Source organism: Schistocerca gregaria, chromosome 2 (assembly GCF_023897955.1).
Source record: "Schistocerca gregaria isolate iqSchGreg1 chromosome 2, iqSchGreg1.2, whole genome shotgun sequence".
In the NCBI taxonomy this organism is placed as follows: domain Eukaryota; kingdom Metazoa; phylum Arthropoda; class Insecta; order Orthoptera; family Acrididae; genus Schistocerca; species Schistocerca gregaria.
The window spans coordinates 342421358-342437034 of NC_064921.1; the positions used below are offsets into that span (position 1 = coordinate 342421358).

The 15677-nt window shown below is 39.5% G+C and overlaps 1 protein-coding gene across 1 annotated transcript in view; it reads left to right on the forward strand.

Annotated features, from left to right (window-relative positions):
* The first annotated feature begins 3377 nt into the window (after positions 1–3377).
* Positions 3378–15677, forward strand: part of LOC126337019 (uncharacterized) — a 99931-nt gene continuing 87631 nt past the window's right edge. The window contains exon 1 of the mRNA XM_050001286.1: positions 3378–3465. Within this exon, the coding sequence (XP_049857243.1) occupies positions 3417–3465 (49 nt within the window). The 5' untranslated portion in view covers positions 3378–3416. The remainder of the gene's footprint in view (positions 3466–15677) is intronic.

The window sequence follows — 15677 nt, forward strand, 5'->3', positions numbered from 1 at the left end:
ATTTGAGCCAGGTGTCTGGATACTTTTGATCACATAGTGTGGGTGGTTCTCTTGTCTCCAGAAGGCTCTTTAATTTTCCTGTAGATGGCATTTATCCTATCCCTAGTGGTAAATGCTTCTACAACACCTTTGTTCTCTAGCCATTCCTGTTTAGCCATTGTGCACTTCCTGACGATCTCATTTTTGAGGCATTGGTATTCCTTTTCCCCTGCTCATTTACTGCATGTTTTTAATTATCTCCTTTCATCAATTAAATTGCATATCTCTTGTGTTACCCAAGGATTTCTACTAGCCTTCGTCTTTTCACCTACTTGATCCTCTACTGCCTTTAGTATTTCATCTCCCAAAGTTACCCATTCTTCTTTTACGGTATTTCTTTCCCCGGTTTTTGTCAATCGTTCCATAATGCTCCCTTTGGAACTCTCTACAACCTCTGGTTCTTTTAGTTTATGCAGTTCCCATCTTCTTAAATGCCTACCTTTTTGCAGTTTCTTCAGTTTTAGTCTACAGTTCATAACCAATAAATTTTGGTCAGAGTCCACTTAGTCATATAGTCATAGATTGAAAGCCAAAAATAATATTACAATCTGATGGTAGAGATAGAAGTGATCTCTACAACAACTAAACAAAGTAATTTATATTGTGCAAACATACCTCTGAGGGGTGTGTCGTAAGACTCAGATAGATCCGAGTAAAATGGTGTGTGGGTTACCTAGATATCATATTTTCTTTTATCTTCACTCTAGCTCTATTGGTAGCGACCTCACACATTTGCTTGTGATGCTCTTATCTAGAGGGAGTGGACAAAAAATCGAAACACCAAAAACACAACACATTACTACGCATATATGGCACAAGAAACCACTGGGCACTCAAAACAGCTTCCAGTCGTCTCAAAATACATAGATATAGCTACCGTATCATTCTTTCTGCAAAATAATGGCAAGTTCAAGTAATCATGGTGGAGGTGGGCAGACATCAAGCACCTTTTTCTCCAAAGTAAACCACAAAGGTTCAACAATATTGAGATCTGGTAGCTATGGTGGCAAGGGAAGACGCAGTAATTCATCTTTGTGCTCACAAAACCAGTCTTGAACTATGCGAGCTTTGCGGACAGTGGACCTGTCGTTTTGGAACACAATATCACCATTGGGGAACAAACATTGCACTACGTAATGGACCTGATCAGCCAAAATGATAGCATAATCTTTGGCAGTATTGTGACGTTGCTGAATAACACGTATGGCCATGGAGTACTACGATATGGTTGCCCAAATCGTCATCGAACGCCCACTATGTTTCACTTTTGGGAACATAAACTGGCCCAGAAGTTGGAAACAGTATGCAGCATACCTCATACTGTCAAAATACTTTCTCTCGTTGCTCCATAGTCGAGGTTTTATAGCATCGGCGCTACGTTTTCTGTTACCGCCATCTGCATCACTAATGTGCGGGTTTGTAATTCCAGATAGCCACACAATTCCCTACTTCTAGAACTCCCTCCGTGTTCCATCGGTACTTGTTTTCTTCACAATCCTCTTCAATGAGCGCCTCTTAGGATACTCAACATACATTGTAGCCCGCGTTGTAACTTAGCGGATCATATTTTTCGCTTTCACTGATGTGATATAAATCTTCAGTAGTGTCTTTTGGAACACCGAACGCTCCCGCTACTTTGGTTACAGAAGCATCCACCGTAAGAGCACCAACTACTTACCCATGTTCGAATTCACGTATCTCGATATAATGAACTCACAATTACTCAGAGCAGTGTTCTGACCACGACTGACACTTGCAGTGTATTGAGAACAATGCACTGGTGCCGTTTGTAGTCAAATACAAGAGTGCAATTTTCTGTTTTGGATAGCATCTGCATTTACGTTCAAGCATGCATTTCCATATTTTTGTCCAACGCCTGTGTAATGAAGTACCGTACTAAGTGGAAGAAGCTGCATGAATATCGAGTCAGATTGATTTGAGATTTCGAAGTGTGGCAAGTTCCTATAATTTTCAAAAACCTAAAACTGCACGTCCATAAAAGGTAATATGAGTAAGCCACAACTGGAATTAGTCAATTTATACAAATACCTAGGTTTGACAGTTTTTAGGGATATGAAATAGAATGATCACCCAGGCTCAGCCGTAGATAAAGCAGGTAGCAGACTGTGGTTCATTGGTAGAATATTAGGAATATGTTATCAGTCTACGTAGTAGATTTAGTACAAAATGTTCATGCAACACAACCCTAAAATACTGCTCAAGTGTGTGAGGCACTGTTAAACTGTAGCTACAAAGGATATTGACCTCATAAGAAAAGGGCAGCACAGATGGTCAGAGGTTTACTCACGGGAGTGCATAATTGTTATGCAAAAAGCCTAAGTGGCAGACACTTGGAGATACTATCTCGCGATTGCCTATTTACAACGTTTGAAGAACCAGTATGAATTGGGGAATCTGGACATATCCTACAGCTCCCTATATATAGCATCCGCAGAGACCACGAAGACAAGATAAGACAGAATACAGCGCGCAAAGAGGCATTTAAGTTTTCTCTCTGCCCCAGGCTTCATACGTGAACTGGACGGGACGAAACAGTAATAGGTGATATCCTGGAATGTAACCTTTGCCATTTGTTTCACAGAGTTTCGAAGAGGAAGGATGCATATATTGAAATTTCTTTTCCAATCCTGTGTCTCTTGAAAGATCATAGTCATTACATGTGTCCATATTATTACACGTCGTCGTGGACACCTGCATCTAACTCTGCAGTTTCAGACTCGGTAACATTGTTATTCGAACACTTACCTGCAATAAGACGACCACCAGCTTTTTGTGTGTAGCATGATAGATGCGATTATTTAGTGGTAAAATTTATTTTTGATGGGTATTTATTATAAAATTAGAAACGATAATTAGACATGCATATAGTTGGGCAGTCAAGACTAATTAAGCTTGTCTTAGCTCTTACATAAGTTACAATGCAAGAAATGAATGACACCACAAAAATGATTGTTCTGGCGAAAGAAAACAAGAAGTGCAACGAACGATTTTCAATTAAAATACTGCCTTCAAATAAAGAAGTTAATCATATCGACAAGTGATTAACAAATTGATGTTCTCTAATCCAGGAAGGAAAAAGGCCTATTTTCTTCAGCAGTTACATTAATGAAGTTGCCTAATTGATCGAAGACTTGTTGAAAATTTATCTAACCTTTATCAACAAAACTTACTCTACTGATTATTATCCGCTTTACATCTGCAACTGATAGTGGGAGCTGGCTAGTTTGAACCGCAAGGAAATAACGCTTGGAGTAGTCGATGTAGTGAAAGAATCGAAACATTCGTTGATCGTTCATCAGAGGGGGAAATATGAAATACCGTATGCGCGTCTGAGTGCTTGGCGTTTGGTACTGTAGATGGCAGTTGTATGGAATATATTTACAGCTTTTTGTCGCAAATCACGTTGTAAGTTTTGTTTTTCTTTTTAATTTTAGTTTTTAAGACTGACAATAGCTAAGAAGAAACACAGAAAAACAGGTGTTACCGTGTACAGAGCTTATATTTATAACACGGTGTCGTTGAGGTTATGTGTTTGTTTACCGGCGTGCTTTATCATACAGGGTGTAATAGCAGTAGCAGGCGTTGCTCAAATGTCTCGAATAATGCAGACTTGAAGTGTTATGGTTGTTATTACAGGAGGACGCTTCGTTACTTTTACAAAATTCCTCTTTTTGTGAAATGAATTAAATTAAAGTAGGGGCATCAAGCCGTCACCTTTTGCGATTGAGTGCGGCGAAATCTGTTTTTGTTTTGTTGATCACTTTAGGCTCAGTAACCAGTCAGCTGATATACGTACTGTTCTATGAACCATATCGGCAGTTCAATGCAACACAGACGAAGAATGTGTGCAACTACTTGTCTGTAAATGTTATTGTTATTTACATTTCGTTCAAGACGTGTTATAAGCCTTGCCCACTTGTTTCTTTTATCAGAGTACAGAGACATTAGTAGTTACGCATAGCTTTTGTGGAATAGAAAGTTTGGAAAGAATTCCTTTTAGCCTACGCAAAAAGTAAATAGTACACTAAAGAGTGCTGTCATCCAAAAAAACACATTTTCCTCCATGTTATTACATTTGTAAGATGTAACGTATTCCTTTAAAATTCTGATACGTTCATAGAAAGTGCCCTTCCAATCAGCTAGCTAGGAAGATTTCTGTGGCACGAAATAAATGAACCTGTAGTGAAGGATTTTTTGAAATAAAAAAAATTAGGCTATGCCATGATTTATCCAAAGTAACATTTATCACTGTATAGTTCAAATAATTAATAAGATCGAATGTTGACATTGGAATAATTTTTTAAGTGTAAATAGTGTTTCAAACCAAAGTGCAACCTAGGAAAAATGTCAGCGTTGAGTCTACAAATCGTTTCAAAGACTATTAATTTTATTACCTTTTAAGAGGTTCTGTTTGTTTTGCACATCTTCTTTTGACTGGTTTTAACTGAGAAATACCTCTAAAGCTGTTAAGTGGTATGAAATCATCAACTATCAGCATATGATACTGAAATGGAGATAGATTTGATAGGTGGGCCTATTTTGCTCTGACATAAACTGAAACTACTCCAGGCAACTGAATTTGTGACAGTACATTAATTTTAAAAAATATGTGACAAGAAATTTTAGATCTCACGTAGCTGTAAATCAAATGGGATATGCCTTACTGTGTTTGACATCCTAGTGACTCAGTCAAAAAATGGTAGAGTATGGTTGTAAAAATTTATTGTCACCTCCACTGATCACCAATTAGCTACTGAAGCACCATATTATTTAATAGGAATAACACTTCATTTCTCACCACTTTGTGTCAAGTGCATGCTGCTTGTTAGCCGGACAGGGTGGCCGAGCAGTTCTAGGCACTACAGTCTGGAACCGCGCGACCACTATGGTCGCAGGTTCGAATCCTGCCACGGGCATGGATGTGTGTGACATCTTTAGGTTAGTTAGGTATAAGTAGTTCTAAGTTCTACGGGACGGATGATCTCTGAAGTTAGGTCCCATAGTGCTCAGAGCCATTTGAACATTTTGCTGCTTGTTAAATTTCATGGGTATTGTAGTGTTTGATGTTTTGGAGGCACCTGTTCTAGGGTTATACATTTGCTACATTATTGGTTTGTCTGCTATATTTAATATCCATGATACTGCATGTTATCACAATTCATTTCTGGATAGATTGGAGATGGATGTTTGTATGTAAATGTATTATCAGTAATATGAATAATTACTGTGAATGAGGATAGAACTGAAAGGAAAGGAAGGAGTAAAGAACTGTGTATGTCTTTGGGTTATTATTTTGTATCTATACTGTAAAGCTCAATATAAATGCCAGACAGACATGTGGAAACTGGCAACTTTTGTATCCTGTTTGGTAATTGAGAAATTGCCTGAAAACCTATCTCCAGTCTCTTAAGACAAATACTCGCAATATAGGTGCTTTTTGTTGGCTGAAGTCAGTACACTGTTCGAACAACTTTTGCTTCTGGCTTTTTTCATGAAAGTACCTCTTGCTTAAGCTTCTACAAAATGTGAGAGTTTGCCTTGTAGTGTGAGTTTTCCAGTTGTCTGTTTCATTATGTTTGAAACTAAAATTTCTGGTAGACTGCCACTCTATTAGCAGCCATGTAATGTTTCTGCTGCTCTTCCCAGTATTTTTTGTGTTTGTGAGTGACTCTTGTCCTTGTTGCTACATTCTTGTGGCAAGAAGCTGTCAACCTGGAACATGCAGTAATAACAGAAATTACGATATTAATAAATTGTGGTGTGTACATGCAACACACAAGTAATGAAATTTTTTTGTCGAGCTGCCAATACTGCATTGCATGGTGGCAAATGTTCTTTTTTTATTATTAAAAAACAGTGCTTCAGAATAGTCCAGTACATTCTTGCTGCGTAAGTATAGATGAATTGTTGTACTAACATATTGCCTTATTTTTGCCAAGTGAATACGGCAAATTCCTCTAAATGAATCCACATTGTCACTGGAGTGCCCCCGTCCCCCTCGTGCGCCCAGTGTGTTCCTATACATTTCCAGGCTATACTCTCATGTACTTGAAATTTTAAGGGTTTTAAGTGGTCATATTTTTCCAGCTGTATGGGTGTTTTAGGGGATGAAATTCCTATCTTTAAATATGTTTCTCTACAATTGTATGCCATTAATTGAGTATGCACATGTCAATGATAACAGAAGGTTGTTATCTATGATACCAACCATAACCTGTGTTAGTGCTAAAGTAATACTGACTTTTACCTTCTGCATAATAGATTTTCTTATAACTGATGGCCTGTTGAGTTAAATAATACTACGAATGTTACCTTATGTCTTTGTTGTTGACATATGTTTCTCTGCTCAGTGGGAGGGAGGGGGGGGGGGGTGGCAATGTTGCCATATAGCATGTGAGTATTACATGCAAGGATGTTGATATGATAGTTTATAGGTGGGGACCTAGTGGGTTGTATAGTATTTTTGATATCTAGAAAGATGAATGGTGACTTGTAGGAAGCCATAAAAAGTTCCATTTACGACCTTTTATAAACCTTTGTAACACCGACTTTTAAATCATTTTCTTAAAATTAAAACGTGTGACTACACTATGAATTTTCCTTTCCGTGAGAGCTGGTTGGGGAGGGGGAGGGTTGTCACAGCCACCCCTGTTGCTCTTGCATATGGGTGCTCTTGATGACCTGTACTCCAACTACAAATGTAAACTCCTCTTTTTGAATGTCTCCCTTCCACCCTATGTAGCCTGCCTCTCTTTCCAATACTCTGCACATATCTACAAAACAAGTAAAATGACAAGCACGTGGAGTCCTCAGGAGAACTGTGGTTGGTGGACACCCCCATCACTTCACTTGCTGAAACATCAGTCGTGAAGTTATTTTTACCAAAGTGTAATGTTCTCAGAAGAATATGTTGTTTATCATTCGTAACAACATTGGAATCCATGTTGAACACAATCCTTAGACATTCACTGTATACATACCTTCAGAATCTGTCCCACATAAGCCTCCCTGATTTCAAGGACCCAGGAGAGAAAAACCACAGTAGATACGACAATGAAAAATGCACTACATTGTAGAGCATCTCAAAGAATTTATATTCCCGTGTCAGAAGTGCCAAGTATCATCACTAGAGTGCAGCGTGGTCGCATGAAGTGAAAATGACGACTCCACAGCAGCGCTTGCAAGCAGTAGTGTGGTTTGCAGAAACAAAATTGCTGATTATTCTGCAAAGAATCCACAGGAATGGTATAGGAAGTTTCTGGCAACAGCAAGTGTTCTGAAACATTCTGGCAGTACATGTTACAGTTTCAGAAGATACAGTGGAGGAGATCAGACAAATGTTTCTCAGAAGCCCATGTAAGTTAATTCGTCAAGCATCTAGGCAACTTGATGCACCTTGATCAACATTGCATCATGTAGTTCACCAGCGTCTTCGTGTGTGTGCTTGCAAAGTACAAATTCTGCAACAAACCATGCCGACAATAATTTGCTGCAGATATGCTGCACTCTATTGATATGGATGCCAGCTTTCATGAAAGGTGTTTATTGTCAGACGAGGCAACCTTTCATCTATCAGAAAGGGTTAATAGGCATAGTGTTCGGATTTGGGTTCACAAAATCCGCACGTTGTCATTGAACGTGTTCGCTATAGCTCTAAACTAAACATCTCGTGTGGGCTAATGCATGACAGGATTGTTGGACCGTTCTTCTTTGCGGAACAAACTGTGAATGGGTCAGTGTATCTGGACGTGTTGGAGTAGTTTGTGTACCCTCAGATACAAGACTTTCAACCCAACATCATTTTTCAAGAAGATGGAGCTCCGCCGCATTGATCAATGGCTGTTTGCAAGTTCCTGGATAGGAAGTTCCCAAATTGTTGGATTGTACGTAGAGGCTCCATTGCCTTACCACCATGTTCATCCGACATTATGCCACTTGATTTCTTCATGTGGGGATTCGTGAAGGATTAAGTGTATGCGACCATAGTGGATGATATTCCTACATTGCGACATCGTATCACTAATGACGATTGCAACAATAATAGAGGAAATGTTACAAAGAACTTGGCAAGAAATTTAATATAGACTCGATATTCTTTGTGCTACAAATGGTTCACATGTTGTGTATTGATGATAAAGAAATAAATTCTTTAAGATGCTCCATAATGTGGCGCATTTTTCATTGTCGTATGCACTGCGGGTTTCTCCCCCCCCCCCCCCCCCCCCCCCCCTGGGTCTTTGAAATCGGGGAGGTTTGAGTGAGACACCCTATATATCTCGGTGGATGTACAGACTTCTTTATTTTTCTGTAAGGTGTTGGTGAATGTGCACAGGTACATCCATACTCTGCAAACCACTTCTATTGTATGAGGGAGGGGGGGGGGGGTTGGATACTTCCCACTGTGCAACATATTAGGGTTTTTCCCATTCCATTCACGTGTGGAGCATGACTACAATATCTGTTTAAATGCCTCTGTGTGTGCTGTAATTAACATAATCTAGTCTTGGGAGTTCCTGTGGGAGCTTCACTTTACATTCACTCTTGAAAACCAAAGGAGTGATGACCTTCATGCTTATTTATCCTCTTGCACTGGTTGAGCAAGTGACAATTTCATACTACATGTTATCACCCCACCGTACAGTGCTTATCTCATAGACAAATATTTCAGACATTCCAGTGCAAGCATGGACAGCTTGATGTCTGTATATGGATACTTAGAGATGCTGTTGTGGATGTTGTTGCCCCAAAGTCCTCCTCCACATGTCTTTCACGTAGAAAGAAGTGCTGTAACTACTGAAACTCCCACAAAGTCACAACTTCTCTACTACTTTGTGTAGAGGGTCAAAATTGCAAATTTAGTTGGCATTGCTTCCTGTACACAAAATACCTACTCAACATACTCTCCATTAAAGTAATACATTTGCAACATTGTTAAATCCATCTCTCTAACTATCATTAAAAATAATATTGTGTGTGCCGTCATATATTCTCTCCTTTCCTGCCAGTGTTTCATAGTTTGTCACGAAATCATTTTGGCCAACGACTATTAAATATAACAGATCAGAGGGCAGCACATCTAGGCTGTGCAATGGGCGAGGGACACGGTGATGCAATTTCACACATCATCATAGTAAATTTTGGATGCTGTCTCACTCTAATGTTGTCTCTTCTCCCAAACAAAACAGTCACTGTGATATTTTCTGTTTTTTCTATTAAATTTCTGAGGCTTTGCAGATGAGATGTTAAGCATTCCATGGACTGATTCTTCATTTTTTTATCATAAAGGTAAGTCTCCATTTGTATTTGTGTCACAAGGTCAGGAGGTAAAGCATCATGATAGACTTCAAGCATTTTAAGCAGACCTGAATAGACTTCACCATTATCTCCCTTCAATCAGCATCCAGTCCTCAGGTACATATTTTCCATGAAATTCCCAATCCCTTTAGTTTTGCATCATCACCTGAATTTCATTGTGGTCACTTTATTCTGCTGCTAGCTCACAAATTTGTGACATGCCTATCTGCATGAATCAAGCTGTCACCCACTTACTAATGCCATAGTCATCAGTATCATTTCAGGCAAGTAAAGAAAATGAAAGTCTTACCTTTATAGTCTCAGATATCATTGAATTTAATATGTGTTAAAATGCAAGAGAAAGTATTAAACTATTATCTTCTTATTTTGTCCATAAAATTTTACAGAACACTGAAGATGTTGCCCCACACAATATCCATCACGTGCATGTAAATTTGAAATGTTGTGTCTATGGAATGCTTCACAATGTTACTTATTTTCATTTGAAAGGTTATAATTTTCTGATTGGAAATGGAAGTGAGCATATGGCGTCATTGGCCGGGAGGCCCCTTTTGGGGGCAGGTCCGGCCACCTTGGTGCAGGTCTTATTACATTCGACGCCACATTGGGCGAGCTGCGCCAGAGGGGGATGAAATGATGATGAAGACAACACAACACCCAGTCCCTGAGCGGAGAAAATCTCCGACCCAACTGGGAATCGAACTTCGGCCCGTAGGATGGCAATCCATCACGCTGACCACTCAGCTGTCGGGGCGGACATTTTCTGTTTAAAATATCCCCATTTTGGAAAGATGAATCAACCTTCTTTTGTTGTAGCTACCCATATTTTTATTACAATTAAAAATGTTTTTCCCAAAATACCAAATACCACTTCGGAGATACAGCATTTCAGCAATAAGTAAAAATGTCAACAGAGGTGTCATCCTTGTAGGTATTTGTCTCACACAAGGAATTTTTTTGGGCAAAACAACAAATTATGGTTTTCTTGCTTTGTCTTGAATTTTAAGATATGTTAAAAACAATCACATCAGAGACTATGAGCACAGGATTTTTGGTGAGCTGCATCTGATCATTTTTGCCAGTGGCAACAGCTGATGGTCTCCCATTGTACTGTTTGTATTGCTGGCTTCCCTCTCGTTGTTTATTTGTGCACATTGGTTTTGACTTTCTGGTGATGCTGTACATTTTGCATCCTGTCTTTCCCCATAATGTTTTAATGGCTAGTTCATCTTGCTTGAATTCTGTTTATCATTTGCCTGGGAAAATATGTCCTGAAACACTTGTATAGAGAAAGAGCTGCTCCAACATTATATGCAGTTTAAAGGTTTTTTTAGTAGCTGATAAATTACGTCCACATAGATCCATCATACCTTCTATGTTACATGTGGCACCATGTCTGACAGGACAAATTTGCAAAAAATGTGTCGTGTTAAGAACCAGTTGTAATTAGTCACAATCTTTGTAATTTTAATGTCAAAAATAAACATTCAGTCAGTTGCAAGGAGCACACGAGCCAGCTGGTAGGACAGTTGATACACTGAAAAATATTTGGAATCCGATATATCAGTATTTAAAAAAATACCATTATCGGCCCTTGGTATTATCGACTGAAAAAATATCAATTTACTGGCCCATAAAAATATTGGCTGCACATTGTAAACGTACATTTAAGTATTGAGTTGTTATTAGATATTCTGTACATCAACAAGCTAGCAGCCTGCTTATCCCCCTTTAGAGAAATAATTGAAAGGAAAATGACGCACTTTCACACTTGGCGATAACCACTTTGCTAACAACAGCAACTGCATGTAAATGGCACAATAAAAGGTGTCCAGTAGGTCCAGCGTTCAGTTTCCTCACATATCGATTTGTTCGGAACACTTCATGTGGGTTTTCCTGTTCTTTAATTTCTGCAAAAGCCAGCAAACTAGAAGTTGTAGTTTCAGAATTGTGCGGTTAAGTTAAATGTTGCAGTTTCTGTTGGTAGTGACGAGCACTGATTATGTCAGTATTTTCCCTCATGCATCTCCGCTCACCGCAATGACCAGTCTTGTCATTTAGATTTTTGTTGATCATTTTCAGCAGCTGTTTTTGAAGAATGCCAATATGAAGACATAGCACACTAGTTGATTCAAAAATTGTTGTTTAATACTTCTGGTGTGCTGTTTCTTCAAATCAAAAATCTTGTTATTCCATTCACCCTCCCTCCACCTCCACTCTCCTCAGTGCCATAAGACTACTACTTTGTGTCGCCTAACTTGTTTCACACAGTGAAGGAGAAAGACTGGACATGATGAAAGCTGAAAGTGTAGTAAGACTTCTTCACACTGTGAAAGTAAAATTATGTTCCACTACATTTTCAAAAGAACAATTTCAAATATCTACCAAAAATTGCTAAAAATATTTAATTCAAAATAAAAATATCAGCACTTGATATTGATATATTGGTGAAAAAATATCACCAATATGTACTGATATTTTTTTTTTTGGAAAAAATATTGATGTATTGATATTTTATCAACAGGCCTACCAGCTGGCCACATAGGAAGCACTTCTTTTGTCATCAATATATTTAGCTTTGAACACATACTTTATAATGCTGAATCTGACTAAATGCTGCAACTAAAATGAAGATGTTGAGTCGCAGATAGGCAGAACAAAAAGACTATTAAAACACATTAGTTTCTGGTCAGAAGGCCTTCTTCCGAAAGAGACAACACACACACACACACCTCACACACATGTGACCTCTCTCTCTGGCTGCTGGGTCTCTCTCTCTCTCCCCCCCTCTCCCCCCCCCCTCCTCTCTCTCTCTCTCTCTCTCTCTCTCTCTCTCTCTCTCTCTCTCTCTCTCTCTCTCTCTCTCTCTCTCTCTCTCTCTCTCTGTGTCTGTGTCTGTGTCTGTGTCTGTGTCTGTGTCTGTGTCTGTGTCTGTGTCTGTGTCTGTGTGTGTGTGTGTGTGTGTGTGTGTGTGTGTGTCGTCTATTTCGGAAGAAGGTCTTCTGGCTGATAGTTAATGTGTTATATTGTCTTTTTGTTGTGCCTATCTGCCATATGATGAGTAACGTAATATTATCATTATTCCATCCTGTATTTTCCATTATTTGTAATTAAAATGAAGTCAGATAGACAAAAAATTATAGCAGCTGGAAAGAAAAGGCAGTTGTTGTGCATCATAGGTTGTGATTTAGGTATCCCAAGCACTATGTGATGTGTACCAAACTGTTAACATCAATTTTGAGCATTTGAAATGTTGTGTAAGATTGAACATAACTTATTTATTTATAGCTTTTAAATTTTTTATTTATTCAATGTTGCCTTTTCTATATTACTACCATTACATAGAGGTAAATAACCATTCATGTATTATAACTTTAGAAGTATACAAATGAAGTTAATGTATTGCAAGTAATAAAGGGTAATGTCATATTATTGTAAAACAGAAAGTAAAAAAAAATGAGTACTGTATTGAACAGCTCTTCAAATTATGTTATTTAATTGGATAGATAAAGAATCTACTCACCAAGTGGCAGCAGGACATACATGTAAAAGACAGTTGTGATTGGCAAGCTTTAGGAGCCTGTGGCTCCTTCTTCAGGCAGAATTGTTGTAGGGGAAGGAAGAAGGGTGAGGGGAAAGGACTGCAGAGGTCTAGGAAAAGGGGTAGAATTGACAAGCAATGTGTGTGGTGGGAGTGGGATAGGCACGGACTTCAGACAATCTAGGAAATGGTTGGTATCTTTGATGTAGGAAGGGAGTGCTTGTCACCATTGATGCCATCTCCCTCTATACCAACATCCCACACATACATGGTCTGTCTGCTGCTGAATATTTCCTCAGTCAGTGCCCACTTGATTAAAAACCTATGACATACTTCCTAATTAATTAACTTTATTTATATTGACCAACTACTACTTCACCTTGAGGGGCAGACATACAAAGAGATCAGGGGTACGGCCATGGGAACCACAATGGCTTCTACCTGTGCCAACCTTTTCATGGATTGCTTGGAAGAGGCTTTCCTGGGATCCGTAAGTCGCCAGCCCCTGGTTTGGTTTAGATACATTGATGATATCTTTACCATATGGACTCATGGTGAGCCTGACCTGCTAAAATTCCTGGAATCTCTGAATACCTTCTCCCAATTAAATTACACATGGTTCTATTCGTGGTTCATGGTGTGGGTTCCTGTAGTCATGTCCTAGTTCATGAACCACTGGCAACGTATGAGTGGCCAACTAAGTGGTCCCGACAGTCGGGATACCAGTTACTTCGGAATAAGGCTGGGCATCTCGGACATATTCTGAGTCGTGGTCACCTTTGTGCTCATACGGCAAAGACTACCAAATCCACCGGTTAGTCCCTCAACTGTTAGGGGTAAAACTCAATGAGACTCGGGGCAAGTAAGGCTAGCAACCTGCTCCCCCGATACTTTAAATACGATGCTGGCAACAATCAGAGCAAAATGCCTCGGACCTTTGGAGGTGACGGAGTCCCACCTCTAACTGACGAACCAGTGAGTCCTAAGATACGACTTGGCAAACAAATGGTAATGAGATGGGGAGCTATTAATATCAATGGTGGCTACCCTGGGAAGAGAGCTGGCAGAGGCTGCAAGTAAGATGGGGCTGGACGTTTTAGCTGTTAGTGACATTCGGGTAAGGGGTGAGAAAGAAGAGGAACTGGGAGAATACAAGGTCTACCTGTCAGGAGTCAAGGCAGGAATAGCACAATGGGGTGTAGGGATTTACATCAGGAAAGAAATGGAACCCAGTGTAGTTGCAGTAAGGTATGTAAACGAACGACTGATGTGGATAGATTTGACAGTGTCGAGCAAGAAAATTAGGATTGTGTCAGTATATTCGCATTGTGAAGGGACAAATCAAGATAAGGTGGATAGTTTTAATGAGGCACTCAGTGATGTAGTTGTTACAGTAAAGGGCAAGGACAGTGTTCTGCTCATGGGTGATTTTAATGCCAGGATTGGAAATCGAACAGAAGGGTATGAAAAGGTTGTGGGTAAATTTGGAGAGGATATGGAGGCCAACAGGAATGGGAAACAACTCTTGGATTTCTGTGCCAGTATGGGCTTAGTAATCACAAACTCCTTTTTTTAAACATAAGAACATTCACCGGTATACTTGGGAAGGCAGGGGAACCAGATCTGTCATTGACTATATAGTAACAGATCAGGAATTGAGGAAGGCTGTGAGGGACACACGTGTATTTAGGGGATTCCTTGATGACACTGATCATTATTTAATGTGCAGTGAAATTGGGATTGTGAGGCCGAAAGTGCAGGAGATCAGGTCCATATGTAGGAGGATACGAGTGGAGAAACTTCAGGATAATGAAATCAGGCTCAAGTACATAACAGCGATTTCAGAAAGGTACCAGTTAGTTGAATGTAGTGAGTTACAGTCATTGGAAAAGGAATGGACAAGGTACAGGGACACAGTACCAGAAGTGGCTAAAGAATGTCTTGGAACAGTAGTGTGTGAAAGTAGGATGAAGCAAACAGCTTGGTGGAATTACACAGTCAAGGCAGCCTGTAAAAGGAAAAAGAAGGCGTATCAAAAATGGCTACATACTAGAACTCAGGTAGACAGAGAAAGATATGTTGAAGAAAGAAAAAAAAAGCCAAACAGATAATTGCAGCATCCAAGAAGAAATCTTGGGAAGACTGTGGAAACAGGTTGGAGACTATGGGTCAAGCTGCTGGAAAACCATTCTGGAGTGTAATTAGCAGTCTTCGAAAGGGAGGTAAGAAGGAAATGACAAGTATTTTGGACAGGTCAGGAAAACTGCTGGTGATTCCTGTGGATGCCTTGGGCAGATGGAGGGAATATTTTGAAGAGTTGCTCAATGTAGGTGAAAATACGATCAGCAATGTTTCAGATTTCGAGGTAGAATGGGATAGGAATGAGGATGGAAATAAAATCACATTTGAGGAAGTGGAGAAAATGGTCAGTAGATTGCAGTGCAATAAAGCAGCTGGGATGGATGAAATTAAGTCGGAACTCATCAAATACAGTGGAACGTCGGGTCTTAAATGGCTACACAGGATAATTGAAATGGCCTGGGAGTCGGGACAGGTTCCATCAGACTGGACAAAAGCAGTAATCACACCAATCTTTAAACATGGAAACAGAAAAGATTGTAACAACTACAGAGGTATCTCTTTAATCATCATTGTGGGTACAATCTTCTCAGGTATTGTTGAAAGGAAAGTGCGAGTATTAGTTGAGGACCAATTGGATGAAAATCAGTGTGGGTTTAGGCCTCTCAGAGGTTGTCAGGAC